General features: G+C 30.5%; 1 protein-coding gene and 1 non-coding gene across 2 annotated transcripts; both read left to right on the plus strand.

The window, feature by feature from the left end:
* Window positions 1-292: 292 nt before the first annotated feature.
* Window positions 293-18,983, plus strand: LOC123297755 (fatty-acid amide hydrolase 2-A-like). Its single transcript, XM_044879528.1, has 8 exons — window positions 293-486; window positions 13,378-13,582; window positions 14,159-14,379; window positions 14,738-15,007; window positions 15,807-15,950; window positions 17,053-17,322; window positions 18,224-18,406; window positions 18,474-18,983. Exons 1-8 carry the CDS (start codon window positions 313-315, stop codon window positions 18,603-18,605), a joined length of 1,599 nt encoding a protein of 532 aa, XP_044735463.1. The 5' UTR covers window positions 293-312; the 3' UTR covers window positions 18,606-18,983.
* Window positions 11,832-12,025, plus strand: LOC123291148. The gene has a single exon (XR_006534939.1). It is a non-coding gene; the product is annotated as a U2 spliceosomal RNA (small nuclear RNA).
* Window positions 18,984-19,988: the final 1,005 nt, after the last annotated feature.

The raw sequence follows: 19,988 nt of genomic DNA on the forward strand, positions 1-19,988 counted from the left end.
TGTAATAATTTAATCACTATTATTATTATTTGTTGATGTTATTAGTTAGTACCTAGTATGAAAATATTTCTGTGAATATATATAAAGTATTATCAGTTGAATCGTGGGGTCTTTCCAATTCGTCTGTGATGCGTATAACTGTAACTTCCAATTGTTACAATCAAGTTTTAAAACTCATAAAATATTTAGAATGCTCATAAAAATTTGTTTATAAATTAAACTATTTATATTTTTTGTTGTTGAACTCATTTTTAGTGCGTTATTTTCAATTTTTTTTTTAAATATTGTTTTTTAATATAATAATTTTTAAAAATGATGCCAATTTTCAATTATTTGGTACGATTTGGTTTGTTGTTATTACGAGTTATAATTGTACCAGTAACTCGATTAGCCCAAATTGGCCAGTATAAACTTTTGCCACCAATTGGTAATACACTTGTGTTGAATAGTGGTAAAAAATTAGTGCAAATGATTAAAAATAAAGAGGTAAGTTATTAAAAATTAAATAAATTTTTTGGTTAATTTTAAATTCGAATTATTAATGGCGGCAGAGAGCGCGAAGGGTGATAAATAAATCAGTTAAAAGAGATTGTATGAAAATTGGCAAATATTTTTGCGAGATTTTCCATTTAAATTATAGAAACTACTTGCGCCGAAAGAAAGTGGGATCCATACATCTTAGCGAAAAACTAGCTCAATATTTTATTAAAATTGTTTAATTTTTTTGTACATCAAAGTTGCAACTGAGACAATAATCTCAAGTATTTGTAAGAAATTATAAGAAAATTTTCTTTAAACTCAACAATAAATACTTAATGTTATAATTTTAAGTCGTTTTATAATTCAAAATATTTCAAAGCTTAATTGTTTCTGTGATCAAGATTTCTTCAGTCTAAGCGAAATCATTGACTTGAATATTTCAATCGAACGCTTAAAACAAGGTCCAGGGAGAGTCATTTAACACCTTAAGTGTTTTAATGTCGTTAGTATTCCTCCCGCGGTATATGTCGTTGAATGAACTATGATGGAATTTAAATGATTTTAATCATTTCAAACTTTTATATCCGTTCAGATGTTCAGATATTTTATGAGGGTACATTGTATAATATTTTAAAAATGTTCACTATTTTATTGTTAAAGAAATTGTTTATTAAAAGAAACAATATATTTTTAATCTTCAACGTTTCTACCGCAAGTTAGTGCTAATGAATTCGACATTATTTTATAAGTGGTTTATTCATTATTACCATTTATATTCATTTCGCACCGTTATATAGTATAGTCTCGGAGCTGGAAAGCATACATTGTCATTGAGGTTGAAAAGGACCTACCTTTTCTTATTCTTAAAAATATATTCTTAAATAATACTACTTGCCCGAAAACTGCTTTTTCATTTTTCTGCTCCAAAATAATATACCCACAACTACAAATATTGATAATCTTGAATATTTCTACTTTTAAAGATTCATGCTTTTAAATAATTTTACTTTTATAGAGCAATACTTCTGTCAATAGACCTGGGTAGATAATTTTTGAAACCAAAAAAAATTACAGTAGGATGAAACCCATTAGAAAAGCAGGGGAATATGATCAAAATGAGAGGAAACATAAATTACGGTCGATCCGAGTTCGGGAAGTGGGAGGGGGTGAGCTTTTAAGGGTAAAAAATGGTTTATCTTGATTTCCGGCAAAACTACAAGTCCTATGGAAAAAAGTTAAATGGCAGAGTTGTAGGCAATAAAAAGATCTACAACTTTTGTATTTGCAATTTTTTCACATAACCTCAAAATTTAGGTGAAAAATTCAAAAAACCAAGTTTTTGGTTTTTTATTTATATCTTTGTCAAAAAAAATTTTTTTTCTACGAAATTTTGTGAAAACTTACCTTATTATGTCCCAAATACACTGTAATTTATTTGATTAAAAATATTTATTTTTTCGCTTCATTTTAACTTAATATCAAAAAAGCACCCTAATTTTCAATCGAAAATTCTGACGTCAAAATATCAGCTTTTTTCAAAAAGTTTGGGGGCTTTTTGTTCCTTGAAATATCTACTTTCTGATGGTGTAAAAAAAAATATACATTACTATAGGAAATATTCTTAGAAAATGCAAAAAATTGAAAAAACAAATTCGAAAATTTTTTTTTAATTACTATGTACAATTTCATCAAAAAATGTGATTGCTGCAATTTTTTTAGTTAAAAAGTTTATTTATTTTACTCGAATTACATTCATGTCATAGAAAATCTCATACAAAATAAATATACATGTAAATCGTACTATTGAATTTAGAAACTTAATTCTGATTACGTTAATCATTAAATTTTTTTTTAAAAACGTTAAATTTGTTATTTATAAATACCTTATCTGAAATTATAATCAGTTATTCATTAGTTTTTGTCTCTTTGGAGGCATTTCTTCATCGTCAGATTCGACAAATCTTTCCAACTCTAGTTGATCGTCGAAATCTTCAAGACCATCATCTTCGTCTCCAATGTTATTTCTAGTCTGCATTGGTTCTTCATCCATAATTTCCTCTGAATCATTTACTTCCTCGTAAATTCTTTCTTCCATATTGGAGCAATTTTCAGAACCATGACAATTAGTGCATAAATTTGTGCATTTTAAACCATGTTTTCGGCAGCCACATTTTAAACTGTTACATCCAGTTTCACAGCTGCAGCAAATAGTTTTGAGCAATACTTCCGGAATTAAATTCTTTTCTGTAAATTTGGGCATAATGCCACGCTGATGTTGCTTCCAGCCCCAATCTGTTGCTGTCAATTCGTTACCCAACCAAGTTTGAAGCTGATAATATGCTCTGTAATAATGTTGTTCTGCTGCTCCTTCTGTGGGTGGGAGGTTTGCCAAAATGAAGAATGATTTAATTTTTACCAATTGATATTTTTGAAACCTTAATTGATTCAGTGTTATTTTTTCTTTTTTACATTTATAAATAGATTAGATTAATTGTAATCCATTTTTTTTATATTTTCTTTACTTTCATCTTTTTTGTAAAAAACATTGGCCAAATTTGGCAAATTTTTCGCGTCCAATATAGAATTAACGATACTTTTCTTTCCTTTTCCGGCAATTATCTTGAAACAGCAATAAATAGGCATCTACAAATATTATTTAAAGAAGATTCTACAACTTTTTCAAAATATTGTAGATGTCTTATTAAATATTAACTTTATTAACTTTTTTGTTTGTTAATTATAGAAGTATATTTTAATTTGCAATTTTTTCGTTTATCAATAAAACATGAAATCTTACGTTTTTTGAGTAATTAAAGTGTAAATTTTAATAAATACCTCAAAATTGTACATAATGATTTAAAAAAAATTTTCGAATTTGTTTTTTCAATTTTTTGCATTTTCTAAGAATATTTCCTATAGTAATGTATATTTTTTTACACCGTCAGAAAGTAGATATTTCAAGGAACAAAAAGCCCCCAAACTTTTTGAAAAAAGCCGATATTTTGACGTCAGAATTTTCGATTGAAAATTAGGGTGCTTTTTTGATATTAAGTTAAAATGAAGCGAAAAAATAAATATTTTTAATCAAATAAATTACAGTGTATTTGGGACATAATAAGGTAAGTTTTCACAAAATTTCGTAGAAAAAAAATTTTTTTTGACAAAGATATAAATAAAAAACCAAAAACTTGGTTTTTTGAATTTTTCACCTAAATTTTGAGGTTATGTGAAAAAATTGCAAATACAAAAGTTGTAGATCTTTTTATTGCCTACAACTCTGCCATTTAACTTTTTTCCATAGGACTTGTAGTTTTGCCGGAAATCAAGATAAACCATTTTTTACCCTTAAAAGCTCACCCCCTCCCACTTCCCGAACTCGGATCGACCGTAATTTATGTTTCCTCTCATTTTGATCATATTCCCCTGCTTTTCTAATGGGTTTCATCCTACTGTAATTTTTTTTCATTTTCTACTATCTTTGAATGCTTCGGCACTGGTCTACAAATGAAATTCTGAAATAAGTCAGAAAAAACTGTAGGTGTTCAAATATTTTGGGCAAGATTGATTTCAATTTTTTTATTCTTCATTATTGTCTTGCTTTAATTATACCCTGTATACATCTATGAAATATATATCAAGATATATATTAATTTTAGTTCCAAGTTTGTACTGTTTACCCTTGAGGGCTCAGATTAGGTGAGATAACTTTGCTAGGTAATTTTGGTGTTCATTTTCTCCAAAATATTAAAAGATAGGGAGTTGAAAATTTGCAGATAGCTTCAACTAATGGTCTTGTAAAAGATACGAGAAAAACGAAAAAATTCTGGAAAATGCTTTCGAAAATTTTCGAAAACCAAATAAATAGCGGCTTTCGGCTTATTTATAAAAAAAATAATGCAAGCACTGACATACAAAACTATCTACACTGGATATTTCAACAATTAACTCAATCAATTGTTTGTTTTCACTTGTTATGATATGATATGTTATGTGCGAGCCGGGTTCATCAAAGAGGGTGAAGTTTGATTAATATAAAACTTATGTCAGATTTTCACATATTTATATTTATATGTAAATATATACATAACTTTTTTTAATATAATAACAATGATAAGTTATTGTTAGTACTTTGATTTTTTTTCATGCCCACGCCATTAAATAAAAATATAAATAATCTCATAATTTGCTCAAGTGATTGGGGGAGGGGTCACTTCATAGTTCCTTAAGACCCCAAAAGAGCCAACTGAGGGTGGTAAACGTTTGGTAAAAATCATGTAACTAGAAAAAATGACCAAAATTTGCAAAGCTGTATTTCCAAAACTATCAGTTGTATAATAACCGACCTGGTCTCAAATTGTTAAAAATTTAATCTTCTTTAAAAATGAAGACTACAATTTTTGATGAAAAACTAGGCCTTCCAGATCAAAATAGGCCAAAAATGAAATAAGGTGCAAATTTTCTAGTTTTTTTATTTTCGGCATAACCCTTACACTGTATCAAAAAAACAAAAATACCCGATTTGATGCAAAGTTCAATATTTAATTTCATTGGCCTAATTCTTTTTTCTCATTATTATTATGTATGTCTGTTGTCCGACACTCGAAAATAGCACTGGGTTTTAGGTACAAAGGTATATCAATCAAGATATTGATTGTATTTGTATTTGAGAAGAGGTCAAATTTTCGAGGCTAAGCATAATCAATCCCTACAATAACTTAGGCGTATATTTATCCATAATATAACAATATATTATGCTTAGGGCACTCATTGTCAGAGTAATAAATATGTATAATATTTGAAGATCTTACAATAATTATTCAACTCAAAACATTTAAAAATTTTCGAAGCAAAAAATACAGTTGACCTCTGATTATTTGGCGTGTTCAATCCTCTCAAGGTTTTAATTTTTACGGAAATTGTAATATTTTTTTAAATATAATATTTAAATTTGTTTATTCCTTTTTCTTTATATATAAACCGGTTGAACTGAAGTATAAAATAATTTTATGCTGATACATTTTTTTTAAATTTTTATTATGAAAACGCTGTAAATGATTCTACGAAAGTTTATTATCGTATTTAAAGTAGTAAATTTTTTTGACATGGGCCGTCCTACCAAATTTTAAGACATACAAAAGTTGTAAAGGTTGTACCCCCATATACAATTATCTAATCGTAATTTACATAGATAATATTTTCAACATCTGGTCAGTTTGTTTATACCTATTAAAAATTTCATAGCGCTTTTGGAAAGAACCAAAAAACTTAAAATACTCATAAAATTTAATAGGATGGAAATTCGTTTTGTCACTTTCGCTTTTTAAGGGACAACCTTTCATTGTACTAAAAAGTAGAAAATAATTTTATCTATGAGTCACTAATACCCGAATATTTGTACAAGCTTGAGGCGGTCAAGTTAAAATATCAAAAATGAATTGAAACGCTTCATCTACTCCACATGCCTAATTATTGTTCGATTCATTCTTGACATTAAGCGCTTCGAGCTTTAACAAATAGTCGGGTATGAGTGACTCATGGATAAAATTATTTTCTACGTTTTAGTACAGTAAAAGTGTGTCCCTTAAAAACTATTTTTTATTAAAATTTTTAATTTAAGAGGACTAAAAGAAATGTATATATATCAAATATGGTGGAAGTGATGGGAAAATCAGGACGCCACAACCTTACATACATTGCCATCCAAACTAATTGCGCATGCAAAATTTCAGCTCAATCGGAAACCGGGAAGTGGATCAAATTTGACTTGCAATTTGATAACAGATAGACAACGGGACAGGTGAAACTAAATAAAAGCTTGTAATCCCAAAAATTATTAAATACAGATTCGAACCGCGCCTAAATGAAATTAAACGGTTGAAACAGATAATACAAAATGTAACCACCAAATGGACACTAGTATTGCTAATGTGCGAGAAATCCATGGTACAAAATTTTTACACTGCACTGCGCAAAGCCTACACTACAAGCCATTGACCCTACATACATAAATTAAAAACCCTTTTGAAAAGGTTAAATCTTTTATACCTAGTTTGATTACAACAATTTATTATTATATTTTATTACAAAGGCAAAGAGTATAATAATAATAAACTAGTATCATACATAATAATTATTATTATTCTAATTAATGCTAAATCAAAACCTTCACCTTGAAGCTTTTGATTTTTTTTATAAATTTATAAATCCGTGATCAGTGATAAATTCTGATCATTTTTATTCAAAACTAGCACCTTCGCTAGGCAATTTCAACTTTAAAAACAAAGACTATCGCACTATACCTTCACTTTCCCTACCCTTATTCTCCACTTTTGAACACAATTACATGGGTTTTAATTTTTTAGAAATATAGCCTATGTTATTTTCTGACAATGTAGCATTCTATAGTAGAAATAATTTTTAAAATCGTAGCAGTGGATTCAAAAATGAAGAATTTTCATACAGATTTTCATCTACATATTTTGTTCATATTTGGTTTGACAACAGCTATTTTTGTGTTTTTTCAAACATACAAAATTTTCAAGATTTAAATTTGTTATTTTAACAAAATAAAAAATAGCATAATATAATTTTAAATGTTTCAAAAATTAAAAAAATTATAATTACAATTTTCCAACCTCTGAAAATTGACCTCAGCTCATTAGAAATACGTAAGGAAAACTTTATTGTGGTTTTGGGAATCCATTTTTTACGATAAATTAGCAGTTAAGACTTTAAGAGTAGCAGATTGCTTTTGTGTTGATTCATAAAATTGATTGAACATTTTATTATTTCATAGTTAAGTTAAGTAAGTTTCATAGTTAAGTGCGTAAGATTAATTTATTTTTATATAGAAACATAACAATTGGAAAATTAATTCCAAAAAAATGGTTTTGATCGCTTAATTAACATAAAAATTTTTTTGTCAGCAATCAAACATATTATTTATATTCAGTTTATATCAAGGTGATTAAGTCATTTTGCATTTATTTATAATAACTACTTAACCCCTAGCCGACAAGAATAAAGAGTCCATTAACTTGGCGTTTGACAAGAATTCTTGAATTAATATTATTAGCAATTAATTTAGCCTTGATAATTTTCTTCCCACTTTGCTTTAAAGTAGGTTATTTGATAATTGTAAATAAAAAATATTTTAATAAATACTTAATTCAGCAAAATAAACAAAAAATATGATTATACCAAGCAATTTGTTTTTGACACTAAAACTTTCTACTTTTATTTATTACCTTCGAGTATCCTCCGTTTAGTCCTTACTATCAGCAACAATAAATTAAAGCTTATGATCGCAGCAAATCATAGATTGCAAAATAATTTTTTGCTGGCATATTTCAGTTTTGTTTAATTTATAGTCGTTTTATAAGAATGTAGATTATATACACCGATTTTTACTAAACTGCACCTTTTCATTACTAAAACTGCATTCCTATACACCAATGCTTTATCAAAAATTAATTACTAACCGTGTGACAATCGTACTGTGGAAGACAAAATGTCAACAGCTCAATAAGTATTGCATCTTGACAATACTTACTAGGGATTTCTCCAATATTCATAAATAACTTCGATTTTCTAATACCACGCAAAGCTTAACATGAAATGAAATGTAAAATTATTACAAATTATTAATATTTGTATTTCAAACTGTTAATAATGCATAAAAAATTCTGGATAAATAAAATTTTTACATAAAATTATTTACATATTCTTTTGATTTGTAAAAAAATATTTTTTATTACATATTCTTTTATTGCAATTAATTAAATATAATGTAATAGTTTTTTTTATGCAATGAATGTTATAAAATAAACTACATTTTTTCATTATTTCCTCATTTTCTTATAAAATTTGAAAAAGTATCTGACACAAAGGCCTTCTAATTACAATAATATTAAAAGAACTTTGAATATAAATACACATATCTAAATAGTACCTATAGTATGTTTGCAGAAATCACTTGCTACACTGTAAAAATTTATTTTAAAATTTACTATTTAGAAAAAATTGCAATATTGCAGAACAAGAATTAAAAAATTGAATTTTACAAATGAAGAGAAAAAATGATTTACCATCTGGGTTTTTACCGATGTAAGTGAGATTTTAATAAGAAAATACATTGGTGATATAGAAATAATAATCTTAAAAATTCGTGTGATAGCTGGTTGGATTCGGAATGATGTCTAGAAAAATGTGCTAGAAGCGTTTTGTGGCACATAAAAAAGATGAAAAAAAAAGGTATTTCGTTTTTCGCCAGCATTTCATAAAATATTAATATTTAAGAAGTTTAAGAAAAAAAGATCCTTAAAGAGGAGGAAATATCCAATAAAAAATTTCCACTCCCGAAATTCTATCTCCATTATTAATAATTTTTATGTAACTCTAAAAACGCAAGTATATAGCCAAAAATGAAAACGAAAATTCGAGGAAATTTTGTTTATTAACAATTGTGTAACTTGTTGAAAAATTACTTGAAGATAAATTTTCAACGACAATAAATTCTTTTAAATCCACCATAATGATAATTTCTTCAAATTTTTTTTTTTCAAAACCTTAAAGAAATTATGACCGGGATGTACTCATTTATGTCGCTAGTACAACAATCTAAAAATGACGCAAAAACACCTATTTTCAACGTAAATTTAAAATTCTAAAGAATGGAGATAGAGTTGCGGGAGTGGAGATTCTTTATTGATAATTTTCTCCTCTCTTGCTCTACTCTTTTTTTTAGTTTCTTAAATATTAATATTTTATGAAATTTTGGCTAAAAACGAAAAACTTTTTTTGTCTTTGAAATTTGTTATGTGCTGAAAAACGCTTTTAGTACATTTTTCTAGACATCATTCCCAATCCAACCAGTTAACACACGTATTTTTTAGAGCATTATTTCTATATTTCACCAATTTGAACTAGTTGACTAGACTATACCATTATAAAAGATGCGATAGCAGTGATCGTTGGGTTCCCGAACTATTTAGTAAAGATGGATGAATCTGTGTACTGCTATTAAGTGTTTACTAATTTAAACCAGAGCAGGTAATTAAAAAAATACAAATCTGAATAAACTTATTTATTTTGAAAGTTTTTAAAAATTATCATACTTTTACTATGAGTTCAAAACAATTTATTTGGTAATGACTTTTGGTAAATATAAACGACGATCAGGTGTTTACTAAGCCGCTGGAGACACAGCTTCATTTTTTTTCAAAATAAAATTACAATACAAATTTTTAACAGTGTACTGTAACAAACAAGTGTAAGTAAATAAATATTGATAGTAACAAAATGGAAAAATTTATATTGAAAGAAAATACATGTGCCCTTGATTGCTATTATTGTACCTACTAAACTATTGCCTTATGCATGCATGTGTAATTACATGCAATTTGATTTGTTAGAAAGAATTATTTAATATTAGGTAATAATACTAATAATGAAAATAGTTAATTATTTTTGTTTCTATTGGATAGAAATTATAATTAATTTAGTAAATGAAGTAGAAAAACTTTCTAAGTGGAATGTAATAATCAATACTTAATATAGCAAATTCGGTCGCTGGGTGGACTTGAATATGAATAAATGAAGAATCCAAACTTATATTATGAGTTGCTTTTTCTATGAAAATCATTGTTGCCAGAATACAAAGTATTGTCAAAAGCACTCAGAAATGTATTGCTTTAATTAAGCCTTTTTTGAAGTAAAGCATTTAAAACAAACTATTTTTTAAATCTTATCATTAGTCATCACTTTGTAATGGGTTGAAACTAGTCAGGTGAAATGAATAAGAGTACATAAAAATATGAAATGAATCACTAAAAAAATTTTCGAAATTGAATTTCTCAATATTCCATTCTATCAGTATGATATATACGTATATTTCCAAAGTTTAAAATTAGAGAAGTATAAAGTAATGAAGTTACCTGATTAGGTTTGCACCGTTCAAAAGTTTGTACTAATTAAAATTCAGTTTTTAAGCTCCCATGTAGGAACCGCCATAGTTGAACGACGGGGCCTAGCCTGGTCCAGTACTGGGGATCCCAGCTTTGGCGCCCCGATATTGGCCCATGCTTGAGCCAAGATGAAATAATTAGCCTTGGCCGACCCAACGATTGCCCGAGCCTGGGACAAGGCTGGGTTGCCCAGCCTTGGCCGATCCAATGATTATCCAAGCCTGGGCCAACATTGGTTTGCCATAGAACGGCCAACACAAGGGAGCCCAGTCTTGGGCCAAGACTTGGCATCCTAGCCTTGGCCAATCCAATGATTATCCAAGCCTGGGCCAACATTGGTTTGCCATAGAACGGCCAACGCAAGGGAGCCCAGTCTTGGGCCAAGACTAGGCATCCTAGCCTTGGCCAATCCAATGATTATCCAAGCCTGGGCCAACATTGGCTTGCCATAGAACGGCCAACGCAAGGGAGCCCAGTCTTGGGCCAAGACTTGGCATCCTAACCTTGGCCAATCCAATGATTATCCAAGCCTGGGCCAACATTGGTTTGTCATAGAACGGCCAACGCAAGGGAGCCCAGACTTCGGCCAAGACTAGGCATCCTAGCCTTGGCCAATCCAATGATTATCCAAGCCTGGGCCAACATTGGTTTGCCATAGAACGGCCAACCCAAGGGAGCCCAGTCTTGGGCCAAGACTTGGCATCCTAGCCTTGGCCAATCCAATGATTATCCAAGCCTGGGCCAACATTGGTTTGCCATAGAACGGCCAACGCAAGGGAGCCCAATCTTGGGCCAAGACTTGGCATCCTAGCCTTGGCCAATCCAATGATTATCCAAGCCTGGGCCAACATTGGTTTGCCATAGAACGGCCAACGCAAGGGAGCCCAGTCTTCGGCCAAGACTAGGCATCCTAGCCTTGGCCAATCCAATGATTATCCAAGCCTGGGCCAACATTGGTTTGCCATAGAACGGCCAACGCAAGGGAGCCCAGTCTTAGGCCAAGACTAGGCATCCTAGCCTTGGCTGACAATATTCAATTATTGAAGGGAAATCGCAGAATAAATCGTCATATTATTATTATTATTATTATTATTATTATTATTAAATTAATTACATTGATGACATAAACTCCTGAAATGGACACCTTTGACATTTTAAAATACCTAATACCTGGAAAATTTTAAATACCTAACAAAAAATGGCATATACAACCAAAAGGTATACAATGCGCATGTGTAATACTGTTTATGGAGTAGGTACATGTACTTAAAATAACTTCCTCCTTCTCTGTCTTTTAGTCACTATCCTTTTTACAAAGTAATATTTATTTTTAAAACCTCTCACAAGTAAGATGTTCTAGTAATGTGTATATAAACATACAATGTTATCGCTTCTCGTCTCAATGAGCTGAGCTCAACGTGCAATAAGTGTTCTTATCAACTCAATATCTGGTACGCCTCGCATTGCGAGACCAGTATATTAAACTATTATTTGGAACACGGTAGATTGTTAGGAGCTTGCTCCTCTTCTACCGCGGGTTGACACAGTGTTGCGGTACAGCTGGGATTGGCCCTGTCAAATAAATCACAAAATAGAATTCTTCATAAAGTAATCTTAAAACTCAACTATGGCCTAGCCCTGCCAACCAGGCATGGGCCAGACTTAAAACTTAACTATGGCCCAGCCCTGCCAGCCAGGCATGGGCCAGACCTAAAACTTAACTATGGCCCAGCCCTGCCAACCAGGCATGGGCCAAACTTAAAAATTAATTATGGCCCAGCTCTGCCAACCAGGCGTGGGCCAGACCTAAAACTTAACTATGGCCCAGCCCTGCCAACCAGGCATGGGCCAAACTTAAAAATTAACTATGGCCCAGCCCTGCCAACCAGGCGTGGGCCAGTCGAGGTAACCAGTCTTGGGCCAGCATTATCATTCCAGACTTTACCCAAGTCTGGGCCAAGTCTGGCTTACAAGTCTGGCCCAGAGTTCTGCATAGTTGGACCAAGACTGGGCCAAGTCTGGGCCCGCCATACTTTCCTACATGGGCTATCTCATTCAATATCTCCAAAACACTTAAATTTGAACCAAAAATTTTGACTTTTTACCAGAAATGCTCAATTTTTTTTATCAATCAGGTAAAATATTCTAGGATATGGCACGTAAAAAAAAGTGGCGCATTTTCTCTCATAGGACATATATATGGCAGAGCGACCATTTTCGAAACAGAGAGGAAAGAAAAATAAAATATTACGTAATGTTAGTAGACATATCCCTCTTCCCTTCCCGACTAATATCAAACCATGTTACCCTTTTGCGATTGTTTGGGATTAGTGAGAGGGGGGGGGGAATGTCTGCCAGCAGTATGTTACGTTTGTGCGGCGATCATTAGGGAGCATGTTTAGTAAGGAACAGAAGTTTTGCTCAACTTTTAATAATTTTATTTCCTCCTTCTTGCCTATCTGGAAAATGGCCGCTCTGCCATATATATATCCTATGAGAGAAAATACTCGATATCGACTCAGGAGCTTATTAACCACGCGGCAGAAAGTTAGGGTTCAAGGATTTTTTTGCGTGCCATATCCAAGAATAAAAGTAGTTGTTGCATCTCTAAAACGTATTTCTAAACGAATCGTTTTCATACCAATACGAAAGAATCAGAACTATTACGTTTGTTACGTTCTAAGAAATACGACATTTGTCATGGCACACTAAGTAATATCAGCACGTTATATCTTTCGGGTTTTTTTCTACCTGCCGATGTCTCTATTTGAACCAACCAACTTTTGTTTGAAACATTTTCTTATATCTAACACATTCTTATAAGATATCTTTCATTAAAGGTACTAAAGAAAACATTTGAAAAACATTCCTACTATTTTGTTAAAATGGCTTTTTTGTTTTAATTGACTATTTTGATTTTTATTGTTTGCAGGTTTCTAGTGAAGAAGTTGTACGAGCATTTATCGACCGATGTAAACAAGTAAATCCAATTTTAAATGCAATTGTTCAAGACCGTTTCGATGCTGCAATAAAAGATGCTCAACTCGTGGATAGATTAATTTCAAAAGGCGATGATGTATCAAAATATCCATTGTTGGGTTTACCAATTACAGTTAAAGAAAGTATTGCTGTAGAAGGTAGGTATCATCTATACAAAGAAGTGATGTGCGAATATTTGCATCCGCGTATATTCGCATATTTCTTAGCATTCGTATTCAGCAAAAAACAATGAGAATGATTTTGACAAAAAAAAATTTATAAGGATATGTAATGAAAAAATAACTAATAAGATTTAGTTCTTTTATTTGCTTACATTTGGAAAAAATAATAAATTATTTATAAATAAAAATAAACTTTCGTCCCAACACTAATACCGAGTATAAAAGTTAAATTTCATGACAAAATTTATATTTAAAAAAATTTCTGCTATAAATTAAGAAACGTTGTAAATGCATTTAAGATGTCAATTTATCCTTGATAATAGAATTGATCTAATATTAACAAGAATATCAGGCAACAATATTTGGAACTTTTTTTTATCGCTAAGAACAAGCAAACGATATTGAAGACGAAGAAACAAAAGTTTTTAATTTGATGCAGATTAAATTCTTAATAAGAAATTGAATTATTTTTCTGTCTTTATTTTCAAGTCTCTAACTGTAAATTTCACGACTCTATTCAATTATAGAATAATGTTATTTTATGTATTTTAGGCTTAAGCAACAATGCTGGCGTAGTATGTCCTGAAGGTCAGCATATTGCAACGTCAGACGCTTTTAGTGTAGAATGTGTAAAAAAAGCTGGTGCAATTCCAATATTAGTTAGCAACACGCCTGAATTATGTATGAATTGGGAAACATATAATAAAGTATCGGGAACAACTCGAAATCCTTATGATACACGCCGTACTCCAGCTGGATCATCAGGAGGCGAAGTATTTAAAAAACAATATATTGTGCAACGAGTGCTAATTTGTTCAATTGTACACGATAAGAAAATCAGAAGCTCATACTTCGCTTTGCTTTTACTATTAGAGTAGATAAACGACAAGTTTCACGAGTTGCACATACTATTTTTATTACGAATGCATGATTAGTCCTTTCTAGATGCACGGTTTTCTGCATAAAAGGCAATGGCTGATTATTCATTGAGTGAGAAAAATTTAGTTGTCGCACTCAAATTAGATATCTGTCTCACGGAAAACCGTGCGCAAAGAAAGTACTTATTCTGCATGAGTAAAAAAATTGATTTTAAAATTATTACCAAATATATAATATTTTTTCCTTCTCTAGGCGGCATTGATTTCATCTGGAGGATCAATTATGGGAATTGCTTCTGATATTGGTGGATCATTACGTTTACCAGCAATGTTTACTGGAATTTTCGGCCATAAACCATCACCTGGTGTCGTTTCACCTGCTGGCCATGTTCCAGATTGTATAAGCAAAGATTGGTATAAATTTTTTACAATTGGTCCAATGGTTCGGTATGCAGAGGATTTACCAATTCTTTTAAAAGCAATTTCGTATCCTGATGGTCCTAATTTGATGTTAGATCAAAGTGTATGTTTTTTTAATTGTTATATATAGACACAATCTAAATTTTGTATAAAAAACTTGTAAAACTGATTAATTCGACTGCATATCTTTTAAATACGTTAATATCACTTGCAAGCAAACTGTTGAACGGTAAAGTTGAAACTCCATAAAGACGACATGAAACGTCAAACGCTAATTATAGGTCGCGTTAAACAATCGAAACATTCCATTTCCTTTGCATCGCGTTAAAGGTATCAACCAAAATCAGCCGACGTTAATAAATACTTACTATAAAACAAAGTCGCTTCCGTCGGCCAATCCCTAATCCCTATGTATGCTTAGATCTTTAAAACTACGCAACGGATTTTGATTCTCTATTAAATAAAGTGATTCAAGAAAAAGGTATTTATGTATAATACATGCATAATATAGTAGAGAAAGGGGTTGAAAGCCATGTGCTTCAAAAAACAAAGTAATACATATTTTAAACTCAAATATTAAAAAGATATACAACCAGCTTCAAGGATTGTTTTTATCTATTTTTAACCTTCGGGAGGGGGTGGAAAGGTGGAACGAAAAAGTGGGGATGAATAATCGAATATTATGAAATATACCAAAGTGGGATATCAAATAAAAGAGCATGACGTGTACATTACAAAACTGAAAACCTTATGCAAGAAGATATGAGGGGAGGAGTGAAAGTGGTGATGTTGCCCAAAAAAGCGAGTAGTTCACAGCTAGTGATATATAATTCCCATATTTTAACCCGACGGGAAACGTAGAATTTATTTTAATAATATTAACTCTGTTTTATTTTCTGTAGGTGGACATAAACAAATTGAATATATTCTATATGGAAAACGATGGTGGATCCATTATTGTGGATGATATTAGCGAATGTGTTTCAACTGCGATGAAAAAAGCAATCACTGGCTTAGAAAATAAATTTAAAATTGAAATAAAAAAAGTATGCAGCAATAAAAATGCAGAAAAATGTTATATTTGATCATAAAACATCAAAAATAGTGTCTTTCTTTTCAGGATTTCGTACAAATGATATCTGTGAAATATACTAGGAACTTCTGTTTTATTTGAAGAAGAGGTTTTTCATGCGTAAATGATACATATTTTATTGTTTGAGACAAATTTAGGATGACAGAAAACTGGGTTTTAAAGTGTTAACTTTAACTAGTTTGTCGAGAAACAACTCAAGAAAGTTCTCATAAGTTTTTACTAGTGTTTCAGGAGGTACGAGAGGTTTTGGTATCACCTCGCCTCGCCTCGCTTTTTCAAATATGACCTTCGGCTTGCCCCGACCTGAGCCGAGGTACAATGTTTACTATCCTCGCCTCACCTCGACCTCGGCCGAGGTAGAATGTTGATACCGAGTAAGTCTTTTAACCCATCTGGCTTTGCAAGTCTCCTAGCTCGTAAACGTAGCTAGATTATTGTATAAAAAATAATATTATTATTACAACTATCATACGTTTTAGTTAGCTACCACAGCTATGTGTATCAAGATCGTTTGAGAATTTAAAAAACTCAAATACTTTCAGCTCCTGCTCTATAATAGGAGGTGGCTTATTTATAGTTGGGATTCTCATAAATTGTAAAAATTGCCACTAATAATGAAAAAAGTGAGATAATTTGATAATTAAAGGCGACGATAAGGACAAATTGTTTTAAGTTTTAGATTTCACATAAACTGTCCAATTAAATTATTTTACAGTGTTTTGGTAGTACCCTCCATATCAACAAGTGCTGCCTACTCATTTGCACATTTGTTTTAGTATTAAGTACTAATCGTGACTTCAAGCTCGCTTATAAAAAAAGTCCAATTCAATCATATTGAAATCGTAAATCAATCCTAATATTAAAAATTAAATTTCTTATACTTTCCGAATGAAAATTAAAAATTTCAAATCTTTATGATTTAGTAGGGAAAAAATAAGAAAAAAAAAATTTGTAATACCTTTTCATTTCAAAGGAGAAACACAACTTTATCAGCTGTACGAAATCCTTAATAGTTCACATAAATTTCTAACTTTATTTTTATAAATTTTTCTTAGGTTTCAATTGATAAAATGAAATACGCATTTAATTTTGCTGTAAGTATATTATTAGGCATAGATGGAGTTGAAAATATATATACAGACAAAGGCAATCCAGAAAAAATGAAAAATGTCTATACAAAATTTATGAAAGCAATGTTTTGTTCATCAAATGTTACGATTGGTCCAACACTTTATGGTCCAATTAAACGAATTTTAGGTGATGTATCAGATGATAAAAAACGAAAAATTATGCAATGTAACAAAGAATTACAAGATGAATTTCAGGTAAATATAAAGTTTTTATTTCAATAATTATGTCAAGTGAAAATAGGCACCAAATTTTAAACACATTTTTTTAAAATATTTTAAATGAACTTTATTAAACCAAATATGCGCTTGTATTTGAGTAGCTCATAAGTTAAAAGTGACATTAATATACAAAAATTGTGCGAACTGCTGTGAAACGAACAGGAATAATGTTTCCATTGTGATTGGAAGATAATCGGACATTATGAACTGCTACCAACTGCGAACAATCAGCCTACTGAACCAATCCATTGAGGTAAAGCGCCCTTACATCACGGTCTTAACTAAATTTGACAATACTTGGCTTAGAAATCTGACCACCACTACCATTTGTTTCGTTAAAAAGCTGTTAATGGTGTCGAGCTTTCTTCAACAGACGCATGTTAAAATCACCTAAGATGATTGTTCGCCCAGAAATTCTCTAGCGCATAATTGCTTTGCAATATTGCATTATGGGATTTACAATAAAACTAGAAAAATATTTTCGATAAAAATAACACATATCGTTTTAAAATAAAGTTTAAATTATTCAGTTCAATTTATTAATTCTTTTTTTAACAATACATATTGTGTACAAAACATGCCATAAAATGTAGTAAGTTAAATTAGAGGAAGTGGGAGGTATACGACTATGGCTGGCTTTGCAAAGGCTTAAACACTGTGAAATATTCAATTTCTTTTATCTTTGAAAATGGTTTTACAACTACATTCAGGTTTCTTGACCAACTTCAATTCTAATAGACTTTTTGTAATGGATAAACTTTTCATTTAGTTAATACAATAAAATAATTCCAAACGACACGATCGATTAGAAGAAAAAAGTGTTTAAAATTTAGTTGAAAAGAATTTGGTCCCAATAAATTATATATTTTTTTTATAGAATTTATTAGGTAGTAACGGCGTGTTTTTATATCCCACATTCCCAAATGTAGCACATTTCCATAAAGAAGGTTTAGGAAATTTTACGAATGCTCTTTATATGTGTATTTTTAATACGCTTGGTTTACCAGTCACAAATTGCCCACTCGGATTAAATTCAGATGGATTACCAGTTGGAATACAGGTAATAGAGAAAATTTAATTTATTAACTAAAATTTGATATTTAAAAAAATTGTTTTTATTTTAATAGATTGTTGCGAATCCGTTACAAGATAGATTAACGATAGCTGTAGCCAAAGAATTAGAGGAAATTATGGGTGGTTGGGTTCCTCCCCCATTCCAAGAAATAAAAACCGAGGAACAATTGTTAACAGCACATTAATGAAAAATAAGTTTAATTAAGCATAAAATGCACGAATAATATAATATATTGCCAATGTTTGGCAAAATAATAAATTAAATATTCACAAACTGCAATTTCTTCACACTATAATTATTTAGTGGCAATATGTGTAGTTACAAGAACGAACTACTTGTGAGAGTAGAACCTACTTGTATATCAATGAAGTACCGCGTCGAATTAAGATTAAAAACCATTTCCTCAAACGTTCAATTTTTATTGTCAGTAGTATCCAAATATTTTGGTTTTCATCAAATGGATCCATCAATATCTAACATATTGACAATTCATCAATATTTCTATATACACAGTCAATAGTAAATTGTCTATTATTGATTTTGTGAAGGTGTGGAGGTAGCTTAATATATTGAAACAAATGATTTAAGATTTATTTTTGTAAAGTTTTATATTTAATTATTGTAATATTTATAAAGACTGAGTATACTTCCAGGAGTATTAAAATATTTTAACTAAATACCAATAAAGTTTTTTTAATTAGTAAACAAATATCTTATAATTTTTTCTTGGGTTTGAGTTAATAATTTGGTTATTCTTGAAGTTATTAAGCAAATACTGTCTAAGACAAAACACATAATAAAACAAAACTAAAAATTAAAATAAAAACACAGTTGGCAACTGTGGCACTGAGTTAAGACTTTGTTAATTCTTTACGTGGAAGGTCGAAATTCCAATGTAGCAATATGTACAGGTTAAATCAAAGAAATCAAAGCGCCTCTGTCATCAGTCTTCAGTGAATATTCAGTGAGTCAATGAAGCTTCTTATACATAGTCCCAATCTATGTCATTTACGTATTTCCAATTTCTTAATTGGAGGAATAAATATAATTTAAACGATAATCATCTAAGTATCTATAATGTACATTTGTGTAAAGTGTGAAAGCAATAGTGGTTGAAATTTTTTTTTAAATTTCGGAATTTTTGTTAATCCAGAAACTACGGATTTCAATCAAGATTCAGTAAATCAAGAATATCAATAGATGTGATGACATCGATTCAATTACCTTCCAAGTTTATCGGATTCGGTACATCGCAAGGCATAAATTTACATTCTTTGCATTTACAATAACGCATGTCTTTTACACTTAAAATAGGATTAAACAAAACTTTTTACTATCATTTGTCCATGGAATCCAAATTTAGTTTAAATTTCTAGTAAAGCTATTAAATCGACTGATATTTTACCAGAAACAGTCTAATTTTTTTGGATGTCATCTTTTACCTGTTTTTAAAGTTTCTGAGTAGAGGCTAAAGATGTATTAAACGTAGATACAGAACATAAGAATTTACGTTTAACAATTTTTTGGAATATAAAATCCTCAATTAAATAGATGTATACCACTAGTT

The sequence above is a fragment of the Chrysoperla carnea genome, chromosome 1 (genome assembly GCF_905475395.1).
Source record: "Chrysoperla carnea chromosome 1, inChrCarn1.1, whole genome shotgun sequence".
NCBI classification, from domain to species: Eukaryota; Metazoa; Arthropoda; class Insecta; order Neuroptera; family Chrysopidae; genus Chrysoperla; species Chrysoperla carnea.